This window comes from Adiantum capillus-veneris, chromosome 7 (assembly GCF_014529385.1).
Source record: "Adiantum capillus-veneris isolate H3 chromosome 7, ASM1452938v2, whole genome shotgun sequence".
NCBI lineage: Eukaryota > Viridiplantae > Streptophyta > Polypodiopsida > Polypodiales > Pteridaceae > Adiantum > Adiantum capillus-veneris.
In genome coordinates this window covers 149,036,694-149,057,054 of record NC_140937.1, presented here as the reverse complement: position 1 = coordinate 149,057,054, position 20,361 = coordinate 149,036,694, and the positions used below count along the sequence as shown (strand labels likewise).

At 43.6% G+C, this 20,361-nt stretch overlaps 1 protein-coding gene across 1 annotated transcript; it reads left to right on the top strand.

Moving 5' to 3' along the window:
• The first annotated feature begins 776 nt into the window (after positions 1-776).
• LOC147454790 (putative serine/threonine-protein kinase At1g54610) lies at positions 777-17,278 on the top strand. Its single transcript, XM_086516631.1, has 7 exons — positions 777-1,647; positions 2,613-2,897; positions 3,164-3,481; positions 15,285-15,512; positions 15,625-15,725; positions 15,810-15,930; positions 16,256-17,278. The coding sequence occupies exons 1-7, from the start codon at positions 1,204-1,206 to the stop codon at positions 16,832-16,834; spliced, it is 2,076 nt and encodes a 691-aa protein (XP_086372757.1). The 5' UTR covers positions 777-1,203; the 3' UTR covers positions 16,835-17,278.
• Positions 17,279-20,361: the final 3,083 nt, after the last annotated feature.

Below are 20,361 nucleotides of genomic sequence, written 5' to 3'. Positions count from 1 at the left end.
AACCACACATTGCTATAGATGTTGAAATGTAAGGTGGTGGTCATGCGAGGCTCAATTATCAATAACTCAGGCAGATAACTGAGCCCGCAATGTGGTCACATGTATCCTACCGAGCCAGCTCAATACTATCGAGCATAGCCTTTTGTAATTGTACCAATTTTGGCATAGTTGCACTAGGGGGTGTTTGTAATTTATTAAATGCGGGCAACTTTGAAAGGAATCAATGTTCTCTCTCTAGATCCTCTCTCTTCTCTACCTGCTAGCAAATTTAATATCCTCCATGTAGCTTTTGTTGACAGCCACATGCTGGTAATCGTTGATAACTATGCTTGTGCGTGACCGTGACCGTGGCTCAATTATCACTCATTCAATGCATAAGAGGCTTAGTAGCTTTTGTTGACTGCAACATGTAGGTAATCATTGATAACTATGCTTGCACGTGATTGTGACCATGGCTCAATTATCACTCATTCAATGCGCAAGAGGCTTAGTAGCTAAGGGGAGAGACCATGGAGATGGACCTTGTGGTGTCGAGAACGTGTGACCATCCCAAGACTTTGTTTGCTAATGTGTGCCATGTGCCATACAAGTTTACAACTTGTTCTTCCTTGCAACTTTGCAACTTGCAAGGTAGTGCCAAATTGCAACTTCTTCTTTCCAGGCTACACGTGTCACTTCCAAAATGCTGGACCAAACTGTTGCATGTCAATAGTTTAACATATAGTAGGGCCAAAAATGGACTAGAGTAGTGCTTCCGGGGTGGGGGCGGTCAGATTTGTCGGCATGGCTAGCGAGGCATGCCGAAGCATGACAATGCATGCGACCCATGAAGTCTTTGACAGGCCAGCGCCAAAGCGCGTGGAAATCCGATCGCTACGAACCACCTGCACCTCTCATGCGCCGCTTCTCTTCCCCTCGTCCTCTCGGTTTCGCTTCCACGCTCTGCTTCGACGGAGCAGTACCTGCAGACTTTATCGTTGCTCCCAAGCGATAGTGGATCCTCTTGTCAACACTAATAGCTGGGTACCCATGATGGGTTTTTGCAGCAGATGCACGCCCCTTTGTTGAGCTCGATGATGCGCTCGAAAGCTCAAATGTTTCCCGAGATTCTTAGAGCCTCCTTCATGGATGTGAAATTTCTTGAAGGCGCGAACTTAGAAGGCTTCCTGCACTCTCCTCTGCTCTTACGCAGATAGAGTACTAATGGGCTGTGCGTGCAGTAAACCAGAAGTGGTAGAGGAACCGCAGCCCTTGCCCAGTCCCAAGCCCAATTCTCGACATGCGTCTGCCAGGTTTTCTGGAAAAATCAATGTTTCTGGACCTTTCAATCACAATGATAGGTCGGTTATAACAGATCAAGAGAGAAGGCATCACAGCCTGAGACAGCAAATAAATGAACATCAGCAGGGCAGTAGTAAGGCATATGGGACTTCGGGGCCCCTTGTGCAGGTGTCTGACGCTTTTCTTGTTGGAAGAAGAGATAAAAGAGATTCACAAGTATTTAAACCTCGAATCAGTAATCTCCCCAGACATAACGAAGGAGAGCAAGTTGCTGCAGGCTGGCCAGGGTGGCTTTCTGCAGTTGCAGGCGAGGCAATACGAGGATGGGTTCCGAGGCGTGCAGACTCTTTCGAGAAGCTTGTCAAGGTTAGGATTTCGACTCAATGTGTGCATGTATGGCATTCCTTAAACAAAATTGATTCGTCTGTAAATACATGGGTAGTTTGGACTCGCCTTAATTTAAGAAGCTTGAGAAAAAACTTCTGCATCTTTGTGTGATTTGATGATCATGTTGACTTTCGGTTCATCTAAAATGTAGACAAGCAGTATGCTAGCTTGCTGGAATGTTGGACCCATCTTACCTTTGTTATGTGCAAGCACAAGCTCGATTTGGTTGAGGCTACTGAACCTGCTCAAATGTAGCTGTATTAGTGGTTCTAACTACATATAGGTTTCTTTTGCAACACACCTTGTGCTTTTTGGTAGCCATGTGACTTGTAAAAGATGCTTTTTGCAAATAGATGGGCAGTTTGGACTTGCTTTCTTTAAGAAGCTTGAGAAGGTACTTGTGCATCTTCGTGTGATTGCTTGCTTTCTTTTAAGATGCTTGAGGAGGTACTTGTGCATTTTTGTGTGATTTGATGCTCATGTGGGTAATATTTGACTTTTGACTCGTCTAGAAGCCAAACAGGAAATATGCTATCTTATTGGAATGTTGGAGTCATGTTAGCCACTTAACGTGCAAGCACAGTCCTGATTAGATTGATGCTGCAGAACCTGCTCAAATGTAGCTGTGTCAGTGGTTCAAGTTACTTATAGATTTTTTGGCAACACGTCTTATGGTAACGGTCTTGTAATTTATGATGTGGTGTATGATGGTGGTTGGTACACTGACTGCCGGGAAAGTTTTGTGAATTCTGTGACCAGTTTTGTTTACTCAGTACCTGCAATGTCAAGAAAGTGTTTTTGGTCTCTTGGTTCTCAATCATTAGAATAAATTACTGGGTAAGTCTTGAAAAACATGCCTCTTGATGGATTTCGCATGGAATTAGTAATTTTCCCTAGAGTTTTAGTGGTTTCCACCAAGCTGATCTGGTTTATTGATTCTGTAGATTGGACAAGGGACTTACAGTAATGTGTATAAGGCTCGGGATTTGGACAGTGGCAAGATTGTTGCCCTCAAGAAGGTCCGGTTTGATAATTTGGAGCCCGAGAGTGTGCGGTTTATGGCAAGGGAGATTCTTGTTTTGCGGCGGCTTGATCATCCTAATGTTATCAAATTAGAGGGACTTGTGACTTCCAGGATGTCCTGCAGTTTGTACCTTGTCTTTGAATATATGGAACATGATCTTGCTGGACTTGCTGCTTGTCCTGGAATCACGTTTACGGAGCCACAGGTTCATTTAATGCTTATTTCTCTGTGTGTGTGTGTGTGTGTGTGTGTGTGAGGTTTCCCACTTGTAATTAATTCCAATGTTTTACCAAAAAAAAGAAGAAGTGTGTGTGTGTGTTTTGTTGCAAGCAGGTAATTTCTGTGGTATGTTTTGTTAGAACAGGTTTCTGTTTCCCCTTTTTTTTTTGTGCCTTGGATAAAGTGCATGTAGCTTAGAAAGTGAAAGGCATTGTGGATTTTTCTTCCGAAACTTTGCTCTATCTGCAACAGGTAAAGTGTTATTTACATCAGTTGCTCTCGGGTTTGGAACACTGCCACACGCGAGGAGTGTTGCATCGAGACATCAAAGGGTCCAACCTTCTACTTGATAATTCGGGCATTTTGAAAATTGCAGACTTCGGCCTTGCCACTTTCTTTCGGCCTGATCAAAATCAACCTTTGACAAGTCGAGTGGTGACGTTATGGTACCGGCCTCCTGAGCTTTTACTGGGTGCGACTGAGTATGGAGCAGGGATTGACCTTTGGAGCACAGGCTGCATCCTAGCTGAGCTACTTGCTGGGAAACCTATCATGCCAGCAAGAACCGAGGTACTTACTACGTATCATTGGCTGACCTGTGATGTATATGATGTTTGAAAGTACTTTCAAGAGCCTTTCTACAAGCGTAGCAATAGTTTTTGTGGAAGTATATGCTTCTCTCGTTTTTAAATTGCAGTTACGCACACATGACTCTTATGCTTCTCTTGTCTTTATGCAAACACAAACATTAGAGGAATTTCAAATTACACCATATGGGATTGGTGCTGTGCGGCAAAGTAGATAATAAAACGTGACGCAAGAATCAATTATTATTGTACTATAAACACCACTTCTTACTCGGTTTCATTTGTAAACCTTTTACAGGCCCCAAAGATTGACGCCTCTTCCAGTGTTTCTTTATTGATTGCAGGTCCAGCTTTCCAAGACTCTATGTTGAGACCCGTTCTGAGAGTGCACTAGAGACTCTTTCTAAGAGTGGCCCACAGAGACTCTTATAAACAATACAAGAGATGCCCAAAAGCAGAGCCCCAAAAGCTCCTGAACCAAAAGCATTGATCCGTAAACGTTAAGCTCAAAAAAAATGCCAGCAATCTGCCAATGCGTACAGCAGTGCCATGTGGCATCTCCATGCAAATCGCGGAAATCAGCAGCAACCCTTATGCTTTTGTATTTTTAGGGTTTATGCCCCTTGGCCGGTGTCCATAAGTTGGTAGGGGTTAGGTTTTAAAAACCCTACCCCCCTAGGCTATACGTCAATCCTCTCGGCCACACTTTTTAAGTTGGGCATGCCACGGCACAAACTTGTGACAAAACCTGTGAATGTCATATTTGAAAGGGGGGTTTTGAGAGAAGAGGAGAGGGATTGGCAGGATGAAGAGGTCCACCCAACCTTACCCAGCGCACCAAACAAACCCCCCCCCCCCCGCCTACCATGGAGTGGTATTTGCTTCTTTATTGCATAAACAATGTTGTTGTAAAGGTCATATCTCAACTCCAGTTTGTTAGAAACAAGTTAATAGGTATTGTTGTTTTAGTTTATGTTAAGTTTGGATTGTGTACTAGATTAGCAATCTTCTTTTAGGGAGTAGAAACATTAGAGGACTCACATGTACAGGATTCAAGGAAGTCAGCTCTTAGACAAGAACCCTAGAATGGAACAAGGGCGTTTGTCAATTTTCGCAAATCAAGCCTTAGTCCTTCAGCTTAAGAGATCCGTGTCTCCAAAGATCCAATTTAAGAGATTCTTCTATTTGGTCCTCCAAATTGAGGATGAGGATGGCAAGTGGGAATCATTTTCGACCTTGTTTTAGTGCTTGTAATCTTTCCTAGAGTAATAAAGGCCCGACCTTGTCATTTTAGTGCTTATAATCTTTCCCAAAGTAATAAAGAAGGCTTTGCGACACCCAACCTGCCTTCAAGCCTCTAGTGTCTTGACTCCCATATGCTCTCTCTCTCTCTCTACACGCACGACGCCCGGTCAGACCAGTGACCATGGAGGAGATTGATGAGATCCGCGATGCTAGTGATCTAGCTTGTTGGGGTATAAAGCCCAATGTGGTCCCCCAGGTAAGTGGGCGTTACCTGGGTGGGCCGCTAGGTATGTACACATATTTTTTTTGTAAAAACCATAGTTACCCGGAACGCGGAACGGGAACGGCGACGGGCCTCCCTGCGGAACGGGGGAACGGGAATGGGCCCGGAACGGGAACGGCGCAGAACGGCAGGCTAAAAAAACACCCAAATTTTTTTTTTTTTAGCGGTATGTGTTTGAATACAAGTAGTATTAGAGTCCTTTGACTCTAATACCCACAAAAAACACGATTCGAAGACCATTTAACCTTATTATGACTTGATTGGGATGTGAGGCGCCCAGAGTACATAGCCAGATGAACAACATAGCCAGATGAACAACAATGAGCAAACACAATGCCCATAGTACATACACAATGCTCTCAAATAATTGCAAGAGTAGTAGTCAGAGATAACACTTTGGAATTAATTATGGCTAACATAGTAACAAGCCTCAAGGGCCGCCAGCGGCCAAGGTGCTACAAAAAAACCAAAGGGGGGCAAAGTTCAAACCAGACTTCAGTGACCACAATACCAAAAGACTGAAGGTGACAAATACCATAAAGATGCTAGTAGCTACAAATGGCAAAGAGGGCAAGGCTCAAGCAGCCATACAAAAAGGTGGATAAATGGTAAAGACTCAAGACTCAAGAGCCACTAGCCTGAGAGGCCTCCCAATCCGTAGTAGCCGGCTGTAAATCATGCACATCCTCCCATTCCTCATCATCGAGGTCTAGGTCCGGCTCGATCTCAGCCACAGATGAAGTACCTGGTGTTGGTGGATGTGCATCTCCACCCGCCTGAGAAGCCTCTTGCTCCATCTCCCACTGTGTAAAAGGATCTGTCTGTTTGTCTGTACTCTTGCAAAGCATTTTCAAATTTGCGCTGACGAAGACAAGATCATTAGCCTTCTCCACTCCAAGCCGATTCCTCTTCTTGGAAGCAATGTGGCTAAAGGTACTCCACAATTGCTCCAAGCATGAGGTACTAACTGACTGGCTGAGAATACGGATCGCCAATCTCTGAAGCTCAGGGCAATCATAGCCATAGTCCTCCCACCAAAGCACTGAACCTATTTTCCTGCGATCAATCTGAGCATCTTGACTGCCAAATGACCCTCGCATCTCTCTGTACTGTCTCAGCTGATCTCTGACAATGCGTCGCCCATCTCTGTCTAGAACCATCTTGTTTAAGATCTCTGTAAATTGGTTCACGACTTCCCTATCTGTCTCTTGCCCTGCACCTTGGAACTCTGGATCCACCATGTACGTTGCCCCGTGTAAAGGAGAGGCATATGAATTCCACCTCGAGCTGCAAAGCGCATGGATCTCCTCATATCGCTCTGCGTTTGGCTCAAGCTGTGCAAGCTGCTCAATCATGCGGTCCATTGCCTCATAAATCTTGCCAATGCAAGGATCCATGCCATCCAGAACTCGAAGCAAATGAACCACCGGTTTTACCTGTGCATCTAGACTCTTGAGCTCCTTCCAGAACTCAAGATCCTCTGCCTTATCCTTGCACAAAATCCCTGCAACTGTCTTTGCATAGGGGGAGGTGGTGAACTCATCACTGATGAAGACCTGTCGGACCGCATTTTGACATTCAGACAGCTTGCGTACAAGAAGAAAGTTGAATGCGAAGCGGGTATCTGAATACTTTAGAAGCACTTTGCCGCCCGACCTCTTGAGGTACTCACTCCGAACCAAGTTGTGATTGTTGATGAAAGTAACCATCTTCACTGCATCAGCAATGACTGGAGCAATCCAGTCTAGCTTGCCGATGTCTTTCAGAAGGTTGTTCAAGCAGTGTGCCATGCAAAAGCACACTGTCACATGCGGATAGTGGCCCTCTATGATAGCTGCTGCTGCCCTGTTTGATGCCTCCCCATCTGTGACAAAGGCCACCACGTGTTGCTCACCGATGGTTTCTATGGCCGCTGTCCACTCTGCAGAGAGGACATCGGCGGACTTGCCACTCTCAGTGGCATCATGAGAGTGCACAAAGTACATCTCTCCACTGGAGTATGCGACGAGACCATGGATAGATCTCTTCCTTGTATCGCTCCACCCGTCAGCAATGAGGGAAACGCCATGTTTTGCCCAAAGACGTTGAATGTTGAGGGTTGCTTGCTCCACGATAGCCTTCTCTCGATCGAGCAAGGTGGTTCGGAGAGCCTCTGAAGATGGCGGCACATAGCCGGTGCCATACTCTCCTATCTGTTGCACCATGACTTTCCAATACTCCGACCTATTTCGATCAAACATAGAAGAGGTTAGTATCAAAAAAGTGGAAACGACGATAACGGAAGAAATGAGAGAGAAGATTGATGAATCATAAAACAATGTACATACCTCGCTGCGACAAATGGGATATGGTCGTGATAGAAGAATCGGGCCACGGCCGCATCCACCTCTTCTTTCTTCTTTGGGTCCCAAGAGGTGGTAAGGGTCTTTTGGCGACGAATTGGACCTTTTGAAGATGCACCAACACCTACACCGGGTAGAGAGGAAGAAGGGAAAATGAGGGTCTTTGGATCAATACCTTTGCGTGCCGGCTTGGCTTTATGGTTGAATTGCCGATCCTTTTCCTCGAGCTCCTTCCTCTTCTCGATGGTTACGTTGGCACAAAATTTCACCTCATGTCCCGGCACTCGAAGAAAGTGTGCCCTCACTTTGTCATGCCCCCCTTTCCGCGTGTAAGAGCATAGCTTGCATCCCCATGCACGAGAACCTCCCGCCGCCGACAAGGTGCCCTCCGAGGTCACTTCATCCCACCACGACCATTCCTTCGCCTTTTGAGTGTTGCCCGCATGAACGGAGGGGGTTGAACGAGAAGAAGAGGCCATGGATGATGGATTATCCGTGAAAGAGAGAGCTTGATCTTGAACTTTGAGAGAGAGAGAGAGGGATTGAGAGAGAGAGGCTTGCCGCTTGATTCCGTGAGAGCTTGAGCCTTGAGCCTTGAAAGTTGAGGGTTAGAACTTAGAAGTTAGCCCAAGAGAGAGAGAGGTTGAGAGCTTGAGCCTTGAGGCATGCCGCGGCGCCACACTATGGCTTGAGAGTTGAGAGCAAGCTAGGGAGAATGAGCTTGCCTTGAGAGTTGAGAGCAAGGCTAAAGCAAGGGAGAATCGGCCTTGAGGCTTGATGAGTGTGTGAAGAATGGGGGAGGAGGGGGGCATTATATACTTTTTTGACTGCTGAAAATGGCCGTTGGCTGCCTAACAGTCATTTTTTTCAATTTCAAAAACTACCGTTTATGGCCGTTGGGGCCGTTCCGGCCGTTCCGGTCCGTTCGGGTCGTCCCGTTCCGGTGACAGTCTCCAACCGGAACGCCGTTCCGTTCCGACGCGTTCCAGAAAATCCCAAAAGGCCGGAACACCGTTCCGGCGTTCCAAGGCCCGAAATGTCCGTTCCCTGGTAACTATGGTAAAAACCCAATAAGAACTCACTATGCTCTACACATTACAGTAGAGCGAGTTCACCATATCGTCGTGCTCTTCTTCTCGCACTCTCTCTCGCGTCACACTTCCGCTCGTGCTCCTTCAACTGGTATCAGAGCTCAAATCGAGGCTCGGGGTAGCACTGTAGGAGGCTAGAGTCACCAGCTCAGATTGGAGTGAAATTCGACAGGCAAAGACACGGCCCCAAATCCTGTGGGGAAGCCCGAAGGGCTTGGTGTTTTCATTCTGAGGTTATCTCGGTCACCGTTCGGCTGAAAAAGTTCTGCGCAGGCCATTTTCGACTACGTGGTCTCGGCGGGTGCAGATCCGACTCTGCAAATTTGGGGTTTCGGCCTACGACTGCAGGTACTGAGGATATCGGCACTCCCAGAGTGCTGATTTGTGGCTGTCTACACATCGAAGGACGGCTCAGTTCTTGGAGGCGTGTCACATACGACACGGGCGCATCTACACAGAGATTGTAGGCGACATCCACTAGTTCATCAGGTAGCTTGTGTTTGCTGCTTGATATTCCAGATTTCATCCTGACATTGCAGGTACTTCCACATGGGATGTATTGTCAGAGATGATGCATGTCTGTTGAGGGTTTGCTGGCTGTGAGTCACGCAGCAAACAACCGCCGTAGCGGTTACAGCATATAGTGGGAAATTTGTGGATGTATGATTTTGTGGGAAGTCTATGTATTGTCAGATTTACTGCAGCCTTTGTTGAGGGTCGAGTGAGGTTTTATTGAACTGGGGGATTCTCGAATGTTGAGATCCTTTCGGTGATACAGGTCTTGGAGCGATCCCTCGAGCACCCTTAGATAGGCAGCTAGGATGTACTGATTGTGAGTTAGACAGTTGGGATTGCATCTTTACTTTACTGCCGTTGAGGCATTGTCGCAGTCTATGCTTACAGGACAGTGATAGGACAGTGAGAGACAGTACAGGTGCAGGACAGGTTTACCCACAGCTTACAGTGTTAGAGAGACAGTGGTTTTTTGAGCTATTTTTTGGTCTGTTTTTGAGTACACCATAGCCATTTTACAAAGGAGATTTTGTCGAAATTTCTGCAGAATCTGAAGCTTTCTTGGTTCATTTGACAGGTTGATATTGGTTCAGAGGTAAGTTTACAGGGGAAACTCTACCGAATTTTTCCCAGGAAAGTAAACTACTGTGAAGCGTAGCTATGGTTGGATCACAGGACACTGCTCTTTACAATATCAAGAAGCTGGATGGAACCAATTTCCCATTGTGGAAGAAGCAGATTTGGCACGTGTTGCTACAAAAGAAGCAGATAAAACCTATAAAGCTCAAGGGGATAAAACCAAAAGATATGGACGTAGATGAATGGAGCGAAATGGATGAATTGGCACTTTCTACCATTATGCTGACTTTGACAGAAAGCGTTTACTTCAATGTAGCAGACGAGATGTCGGCTTATGAAGCATGGACAAAGTTGAGTGATCTGTATGAGAAGCAGAGTGCAGCTTCACAGGTATACTGGCTTAAGAAGCTTGTTGACTTGAAGATGAAAGAAGGGACACCTATGTCCAATCATTTGAATGAATTCAACACCATCTACAGTCAGTTGTCAGCTCAAGGTGTCAAGTTTGATGAACTTGTTAGAGCTATGTTTCTGTTGATCACATTGCCGAAAAGTTGGGACACTTTTCGCACAGCTTTGAGTAATTCTGTACCTCCAGATGGTTTGAACATAGCAGGTGTAGAAGGAAGTCTGCTTACTGAAGAAACCAATAGAAAGACAATGGACAAAGGCAAAGGAACAGCCTTAGTTGTCAAGGGAAGGACCAAAGAAAAGTACAAAGGTGGAAAGAGGAATCAGTCTCGTAGCAAGTCCCGCATTGCTAAAGGTAAGAGTGACATAGAATGCTACCATTGTGGCAAGAAGGGTCACATGAAAAGAGACTGCAGAGAATGGAAAGCAGAAAAAGACAAAGAGAAAGCTAAAGACCATGGTGAGAAGAACAAGTCCTCAGTGAAGATTCAAGAAATAAATGTGACAAACACTGTTGCAGAGGATGGCAGTCTAGTGTCAGGAGACATCTACTTCTTGAAGAATACAATGGACTCAGCTCTTCTTACAGCATCTGATGGAAATGCACTGAGTGACTGGATTATAGACTCAGGGGCATCACTTCATGTGTCTCCAAACAAGGAGTGGTTTACCTCTTATGTGACCACTAAAGATCATGTTCGGCTAGGCAATGGGCAGACATGTGAGATCTTAGGTGTTGGAGATGTTCAATTGAAGTTTCAGAATGGCTCTTCTTTCATGCTGAAGAATGTGAGACATGTTCCCGCAATTACAAAGAGCTTGATCAGCACAGGTTTACTTGATGATGCTGGCTACGTCACCACTTTTGGACAGAACATGTGGAAGATATCCAAGGGTTCTATGACAGTAGCACATGGAGTAAAGTCTGGACGACTTTACATGATTTATGTATCAAATGTCTCTAAAAATGTAGTCAATGTAACCGAGCAGCCGAACGTTTCTTTGTGGCATAGCCGGTTAGGACATATGTCCAAGAAGGGAATGGAAATCTTGTCTCGTTCTGGTTATTTGCCTGGCTTTTCATTTAATGATTTTGAATTCTGTGAACATTGTCTGTATGGTAAGCAAACACAGCAGCCACATAAGCATAGAAGCAATAGAAGAGATACACAGTTGGCACTTGTGCATAGTGATTTGTGTGGACCTATGCCTAACCTATCTCTAGGGGGAGCTTCTTACTTTATGACATTTATAGATGATTACTCGAGGAAAGTATGGGTTTACTTTCTCAAGCACAAGGATGAAGCGTTTAGTGTTTTCAAAACGTTTGTGACACTTGTGGAGAATCAGAGTGGCAAGAAGCTTAAATGCTTACGCACTGACAATGGTGGAGAGTATGTTTCAAAGGCCTTTCAGGACTTTTGTGAGTCAAAAGGTATAAAACGTGAACTTACTGCTCCTTACAATCCTCCTCAAAATGGTGTTGCTGAGAGGATGAATAGGACCATACAAGAGAAGGATACAAGAGAAGGTCAGAAGTATGTTGTCTAATGCACAGCTGCCAAATGGGTTTTGGGCTGAAGCTGTATCAACAGCTGTTCATCTTGTAAATAGATCTCCTAGCAAGGTTTTGCAGAAGGATTCAGTGTCAGAGATGGTATGGTCAGGCAAAATGCCCTCATACAAGCATCTCAGAGTCTTTGGCTGTGAGGCATATACTCACGTTCCAAAGGAATTTAGGAACAAACTTGAGACAAAGAGTAGAAAGTGCATCTTTCTAGGCTATGGTAATTCTGGTGAGATGGGGTACAGACTTTGGGATCCCGAATCCAGAAAGGTTATCCGCAGCAGTGATGTTCACTTTAATGAATCCAAATATCATTCTAAACCAGAGAGGGTTGAGGAGATTAGAAGAGTTGTCTTCCAAGAAGATGGACCTGCACGTGCAAGACAAAATGTCAGGGCTCAAGAGGAGCAAGGACAGGATAGATTGGAACCACAGGTTGTGGGTGAGCCTGAGCCACCTGTTGTGCGTAGATCTGGACGTATCACGCGACCTCCTGATAGGTTTGTTGCATCTATGAACTATGTCATGTTGACTGATTGCAATGAGCCTTCATGTTACAAGGAAGCAGTGCAAATGAAGGACTCCGGGAATTGGCAATTGGCCATGTAGTCAGAGATGACAGCTTTGCATAAAAACCAGACATGGAAGCTAGTTAAATTACCACAGGGCAAAAAGGCTCTACCTTGTAAATGGGTTTACAGGTATAAGATCACCGCTCATGATAGTCAGTCAAAGTACAAAGCAAGGCTTGTTGCCAAGGGCTTTAAGCAAGAACAAGGCATTGACTGTGATGAAGTCTTCTCTCCGGTGGTCAAGATGACTACATTGAGATGCTTTCTTGCATTGGTTGCCATATTAGATTTGGTGTTGCACCAAATGGATGTCAAGACAGCGTTCTTGCTTAGTGATTTAGATGTGGAAATTTACATGCAACAGCCAGAAGGGTTTGTTGAGAAAGGCAAGGAAGATTTGGTATGCCAGTTGTTAAAGAGTCTTTATGGCTTAAAACAATCACCGAGGGCATGGTACCATAAGTTCCACAAATTTATGCTTTCTCAAGGCTACAAACGTAGTGAGTTCGATCACTGTCTATATACAAAGAAGGCTAAGGATGGCAGTTGGCTGATCCTTATTTTGTATGTGGATGACATGTTGATTGCTGGCAAGCACTTGGAAGAAATTTCAGATTTGAAGTCAAAGATGGCAAAATCGTTTGACATGAAAGACATGGGTGAGGCAAGTCATATACTTGGTATGCGCATTGAGAGAGACAGATCAAAGAAGTTGATTTGGTTATCTCAAATAGAGTATATTGACAAGGTTTTGCAACGTTTCAATATGGAGAAGGGAAAGGCATTGAGTGTTTCATTGCCACCATATGTGAAACTTAGCAAACAAGATTGTCCTGTGTCTGAAGAAGAACAGGCTGAAATGGATAAGATTCCATATGCGTCTGCAGTGGGTAGTTTAATGTATGCAATGATTGCTACTCGCCCAGACATTGCATTTGCAGTGGGAGTAGTAAGTCGATACATGTCAAACCCAGGCAAGAAACATTGGGAGGCAGTGAAAGGAATATTGAGATACCTGAAAGCTACAAAGAGTATGCGTATATGCTATGGGAGTCAGGAGCTAAGTGTAAAGGGTTTTACAGACTCAGATTATGCAGGTGACTTAGACAACCGAAGGTCTACGTCAGGGTATGTCTTTACATTGGCTGGTGGAGCAGTATCATGGCGTTCTAGATTACAAGATTGTGTTACTCAGTCTACTACAGAGGCTGAATATGTTGCAGCATCAGAGGCATGCAAAGAATCAATTTGGCTTAATCGACTAGTAACAGATTTGGGAATCAAAGAAGAGATGCCTGTGTTATATTGTGATAGTCAAAGTGCTATACAATTGGCTTAATTGACTAGTAACAGATTTGGGAATCAAAGAAGAGATGCCTGTGTTATATTGTGATAGTCAAAGTGCTATACAATTGGCTGGCAATCCAGTTTATCACTCAAAGACAAAGCATGTGGATGTGAAGTATCATTTCATCAAGGAAATGCTCGAGGATAAGCAACTTCAGCTTGTCAAAGTTCACACCACAGAAAATCTTGCTGATCTACTTACAAAAGGACTTCCCTCAGAGAGCTTTGCGCATTTTCGCAAGCAGTTAGGTGTAGGGTAGTACATCACTTCTCTACATCTCTTGTATATTAGCTTGTATAGTAGCTTCTCTCACACTTAAAATACCACATTGGACTTTAAGTGGGAGGTTGTTTGGGTATAAAGCCCAATGTGGTCGCCCAGGTAAGTGGGCGGGCCGCCAGGTATGTACATATTTTTTTTGTAAAAACCTAATAAGAACTCACTATGCTCTACACATTACAGTAGAGCGAGTTCACCATATCGTCGTGCTCTTCTTCTCGCACTCTCTCGCGTCACACTTCCGCTCGTACTCCTTCATAGCTATCCCAGCTAGCTGCTTAGTTCACACCTAGCAGTTTAGGATTCCATAGTATTTTATTTTGTCATTTTGTCATTTTATCATCTTGTTAGTCTGACTTTGTATCAGATCCACCACCACATTGTAACATTCTGGTCTCATAGGTCACCTTGGCCTTTTGAAGACGTTAACATAACATTTCATTTCATTTCTCTCTCTGCCCCCGCCCCCCGCCGTGGCCCCCTCCTCCAATGCTTTATATCATTTATGTTGAGTAAATCGTGGTATTGTGCCATAGTTACAGGGAATGGGCATTTTCAGGTCTTTGTTTCCCGTTCCCATTCCAAATTCCAGTTTTGGATCCCTATTCCATGTTTCGGACCTGAGTATCTGTACCAGGGAATGGCATTTCATGCTCGTTCCTGTTCCCTGTTACAATGCCCGGAAGCGCCCCCCCCCCCCCATTCAAAATTCCTGTTTTGAATCCCCATTCCATGTTTCAAACGCGAGTATTTGTATCACGGAAAATAAACACACTTTCCTTTAAGGCCCTTTTCAATAGGAAATTGAATAATTTAAGCATGTCATTTCTTCTCCGTTTTTGAAATTGAAAGGGTACAAACAATTGTAAAAGCGCTTCCACACATTGAGTTGCAAAACTCACCAATCTTTGAATTTCTTTCCTATGCACAGACTCTTTTGGAAATGAATTTTGGAATATAAATGGAACTTTAAATATCGACCGCTAGCCACTTGAAATAATGCTTCTCATACAATTACTATTTTGCTATAGTTTGCAAACTCACAATGTTGATTTCGATCTTAAATTTGTAACAATGGAATCATTGTGTTATAAGGATTATATGTTTTAACATGCCTACGTGATCTTCACTAGTTTTCTTTGTGTGCAGTGCTTGCTTTTGCGTGGTGGATGCGTGTTTTGCATGTATGCTTGTCTTGTGGTGTGTGCTATCATCTATGCTTGTATGCTTGTTTTCTTCCTGCTTTGTTGTTTTCTTCTCCTGTTCTTCTTCATGGTTGATAGGTGGCATTTGTCATGGACTTGACCTTCGACCTTGAAGATTTATATGCAAGTTTCAGTGGTTTTTCTCTTCGTGAATTCATCGATTTGTCCTGCTCTTTAAAGATTCCTATGCAAGTTTGATGTGGCCCTCTTTTTGAATAGGCACCATTTGGGCGTTCTGGTAGATTTTCAAGTAATAGAATCAACCTCTTTTTCTTGAGAGAGAGAGAGAGAGAGAGAGAGAGAGAGAGAGAGAGAGAGAGAGCCTTGCATTCATATGTTCGTTATGTTTAGGTAGAACAACTGCACAAGATTTTTAAACTGTGTGGCTCACCGTCAGAGGAATACTGGAAGAAGTCAAAGCTTCCACACGCAACTATTTTTAAGCCTCAGCAGCCTTACAAGCGATCCATAGAGGAGACTTTTAAGGACTTCCCACCTTCTGCACTTGCTCTTGTTGATAAACTTCTTGCAATTGAACCAGCAAACAGAGGAACTGCATCTGCTGCATTGAAGAGCGAAGTAAATCCCCCCCCCCCCCCCCCCCCCCCAAAGTTTCTGCCCTTGTTATTTTACATTGCTGTGATAGGGTATTGCAAACCATTTAGTCATGGTTGTCATGATGGGTTTACAGTTCTTCACTACGAAACCATATGCATGCGATCCTTCAAGTTTGCCTTATTACCCACCAAGCAAGGAAATGGACGCAAAAATGCGGGAAGAAGAGAATAGGAGGTTAGTTTGGAATTACAATCTTTCCTGTGGTCATAATTTTCATATCTTTCTTCAACATTATTATTATTACTTGCTATATTGCAGGCAAAAGAGTTTAGCTGGAAAGGTTCGTGGCGATGCCCCTAAAAGGCCAAGCAACAGAGAGCGTCCAAGTAGGGCTGTTCCGGCCCCCCAGGCCAATGCTGAGTTACCAGCTAATTTGCAGGTGTGGTGTGTGTAGAGAGAGAGAGAGAGAGAGAGAGAGAGAGAGAGAGAGAGAGAGAGAGAGAGAGAGAGAGAGAGAGAGAGAGAGAGAGAGAGAGAGAGAGAGAGAGAGAGAGAGATTTTATTATCGTCCTTGAAGGTCAAATATGAGGTATGGGACCAAAGAATCAAGATACATGTGATGTTGTATTATGTGTGGGGCTGATAAGCGATTCTTGAGCTCAAGGATCATGGTGATGAGAATCGCAATTGAGAGAGAGAGAGAGAGAGAGAGAGAGAGAGAGAGAGAGAGAGAGAGAGAGAGAGAGAGATATTTCAATCTGCAGAGGCGGCGCCCACTTGTGCATCAAAACTTCAGTGCAAAAAGCAGAAGTGAGAAATTTCCTCCTCCGCATGAAGATGGTGCAGTGGGATTCCTTATTGAGGCACCTGGAGAAGGCCAGGTTGTGACTGAAAAGCAAAGTAACTCTTTCATGCAGGCACCAAGGCAGAGCAGCTCTATTGCACAAGTACCAAGACATGTGGTATCCACATCTTCATCTTCACGATCCGGCCCTATGGGGCCTGCAATGGCTGGCCAACGGAAGAAAAAGCCTATTAGTATTATCGGTGGTGAAGATGTTCGAATGGCTCCAACTCGCGTGGGACCTCGTGGTCCAAAGTCCATGTCAGTATCCACATTCAACTCTCAAAGTGGAGACTTATCGAACTTGCAAAGCATGTTAACAAACAAGGATGCAGCATTAAGGAGAGGACGGTCAGGGCTTCGCCATCATGAAAGAGAGAGCTTTCAGGCGGCCGATAACCATAGCGGTGGTGTAGAGGCAGCCTCAGGATCATTCAGATCGTTAGTTCCTAGTAGAGATGGGCACGGACCCCTTCGAAATTCATCCCTAGCAAAGTGATGTTTCTTGGGATCGACCTTTAATTTGTGGTGTTATGTCTCAACAACGAAAAGCTCAAACTGGGGACCCTTGTTGTATCTATGTAAAGTACTCGGATTGAATCTGCTGGCGAGGAGGCATAGCTGTGTAAGCTGGGCAAGGCATCGATGATATTGACCTGCAGTTGCGACTGGAGATGTGTAACAATGTAGGTGTAACAAAGGAGGTGGGATTCTATACTTGACAAAACCTGCCAAGCAATTGTGGAAGTTCTGATGCCATTCGCCATAGTGAGTGGCCCGAGACTGTCAATGTACCTCATACTGCTGCTTTGTACAGCTGAGTTTTTAGGCAAAGGTTGGATATGTTGAAAGTAGCTTGTACATTGCTAAATTCTTTTTCTGAAGGATTTATTGTTGTATTTTACATTTCTTTAAAACACAAATGCAAGCCCAGGTCTAGTGACGTTTTGTATTGATATAATTGTGCAATTATTCTTAATTTGTTTCTTGAGGTACAACTGAAATTTGAATGATGCTGGTGCATATTGAACCTGGGTCTTTGTGCACCACCACGTCCATCTTAACCGCTAGGTTACGTTCCCTCTTCTTGATGTGCATGTTTCTTGGGCAACACAAATGCCACGTTCTTTCACTTGGTTCATCCATTTGACTTGTGTATATGAAGCATTGAAACCTTGTTTGGTTTTTTAGTTTGTAAATGGATCCTTTCATTTTCAGAGTCTCATACGTGCTCTCTTTTTTCTGTTTTACAATGCCAGCATGACCCTTCACCTTGGCACTTCAAGTCTTCTTCAGCCACCAGTGGGTAAGTCACCACATTCGTGTATGTGATTGCTAGTGCCGCATCGCCGGTTCCCAAAGAAGAAACATTGATGAATATGTGACAAGTTGAAGGCTGAGTTGTTGAGGTGTATGCATGGAATAAGGTCCTAGCATATAGTTGCCTTTAAGAACTATGTATGCCAAGGGATGGTTTTTTAGCTCTTTGGTCCTCTAGCTTCTTGACAGATAATGAGTTGGGCAGAGGTCAAGGTCTATTTGGTTCACAGCCCTATTACCATGGGGGAATCTTAGGTAGCACACAGTTGTACAAGTAATCGCAACATCGTCTTCATATTTTGTAGTTGACCACAAACTTGTACCTTCGTTACTCTTCCCGGTGCAATCACTGGTGCAACAAAGTGCATTTTCCACATCGCAGTTTGTGACATTCCTTTGCACTATTCCCATACTAGTTTTCCTTTCCCATACTAGTTTTCCTTATGCCAAATTTCCTAGCAATACAAGTGGACGATTTAGTTGTGAATGGCACCTCCACCAAGTCCAATTCACTTTTTGTGGAGCTGGTTCTCGTCGTCATTCATTTGCTCTCGTACAAATTTTTACTTATATATTCAATGGAGAGCTCAATCTTCAGCATGACTGCCTTTTTGAACAAGATTATATTGGGGTTTATCAAAAGGATAAGATGCATATCCGCAAAAATTTACCAGTGACACATGCTTGCACAAATTTTTATTATAAATTGAATAGAGAGCCACACCTTTAACATGCGTGTATTTTGAACTATTGAACTCATCCTATACTTGTGTCTAGTCTTGATTCCATTAACCCTCTTTTGTATCGATCAAATATATCCCACAAGCCCCATGAATGACAAGTTTGTTATATGTGCAACTTGTACCTCTCTTAATTTCTTTTATATAAGCTCAACTCCTCTTCATGAATTCTTAGAAACTTAAATGCAGGACATCCCTTATTACTCCCTCGGGACATCCCTTCTCTCTCTCTCTCTCTCTCTCTCTCTCTCTCTCTCTCTCTCTCTCTCTCTCTCTCTCTCGTTGGATAGATCTTTAAGGTCTCTTGGAATAGTTTCGTACGACGTTAAAATTCTCTTCTTCTTCTTCTCCTCTCTCTCTCTCTCTCTCTCTCTCTCTCTCTCTCACAGATCAAGGATGCATTACTTTGTACACCTAGCTAGATGGATGCCACAAGGCTCATGTAATATGGACATGCTCCATAATGATGGATGTAGAAGTGCAAGGCCCATGGTGTAGGACTATATGGCGAGGCTCCAGACTGCACTTTGGGAGCTAGTTGAAGTATCACACTGATTGTGAAGCATATTTGATAGCTCCATGTGCTCTTGAAAGCTCAACAAGTTCTTGATGACCTTGTCTAAGATATAGTCTCTTGGGTGGTTTGTTTGCTTTATTTGTCCGTCAATAACAGCATGGCCAAAATTTTGGTATATTCCCAATTTTTTGGGTTTATCCCCATGGGATGTGAAAGAAGGGCTTCTCTCCAAATGCGTTTACCTGAGCTTGTATCCTGAAGACATGTAACTGTTAGGTCCCCAACCCAAAGACTCGGCGACTTGATAGTTGGGCCTTTTTTTGTTCTTAGATTCCATTTATGACACATTACTTCAATTCGAAGAAGCAAGGATATGAGCAATAGAAGTCAGAGAGGTCTCTATCTCTCATGGAAGTGAAAAATAGTGAGATGTATCTATCTTTAATGTACGTGGATGCAAGGGACTTACACCACAAGACAGGTCGATAACCCGAAGGTTATGATGGGAGATACATCCTAATACAACTAGATTAAAGTCTCAAAATACTTAAAATTTATAGATGATGCCTTTTTTCCACATCTAAGAAGCACCACCGCCATCCATAAACTCTTAGATATGGTAAGAGACTTTGTCTTAACTAACAACTAGCTTTGTGAAAAGTACACAACTAATCGGGTTCATCCGTCCATAGACATAGTTCCAATTGGATATTAGTCTCCCACTTTTCACATTGCACGCTTGTTTTCTTATGACAACCATATTTCTTTACATTTACAAAAAGGGCGTCCTTTATTAATTTTATCCGCGGTTTCATTCATATAGCTCTCCAAACCTCATCCAAACAATTCTTTTACAAATAAAGTCTAATGAATGTTCTATCTTCTAACAAATTAAAATATCCAATGTTATGAGTTCAACGTTACTCGCATACTTTCTTTGTCTAACTAGTAGAGGCTTTGCAAAGGTTTTCGAATTTGCTAGATGTAAAGCTCGCAAAATCTTTCCTTTTTGCTAATCAATAGGGATACTTGCTTACTGCAAGATACAAAAACTGCTAACCACTCTCCAATGACCGTGATATTTCCTTCCTAACCGTAGGATCCTTTCGCTAATTGCAAAGCTCCACATGACGAGAAAATGCTCTATCAGTAACTTCCAATAGTGATAAAAAAGATAACTTTCAATAGTGATAAAAAAGATTTGTCTTAGATCAAACAATACTTTCACCAAATAACTCTTTCAACTTGGATTAGAAAATATATACGTGTCCCTTCTGATGATAATCACATTTTTGGTCGACTTTGGGACATCGTAGGCTTTTCATACTAAGGTCATTTATGCATGAACAATGCAAAAACTGACAAATTGACTTACCAAAACAAGTGTGGGAGAAACGAAAACCTACGGTTGAGGATGGTCATCAACAACTTCATTCACTAGTGCTGCAT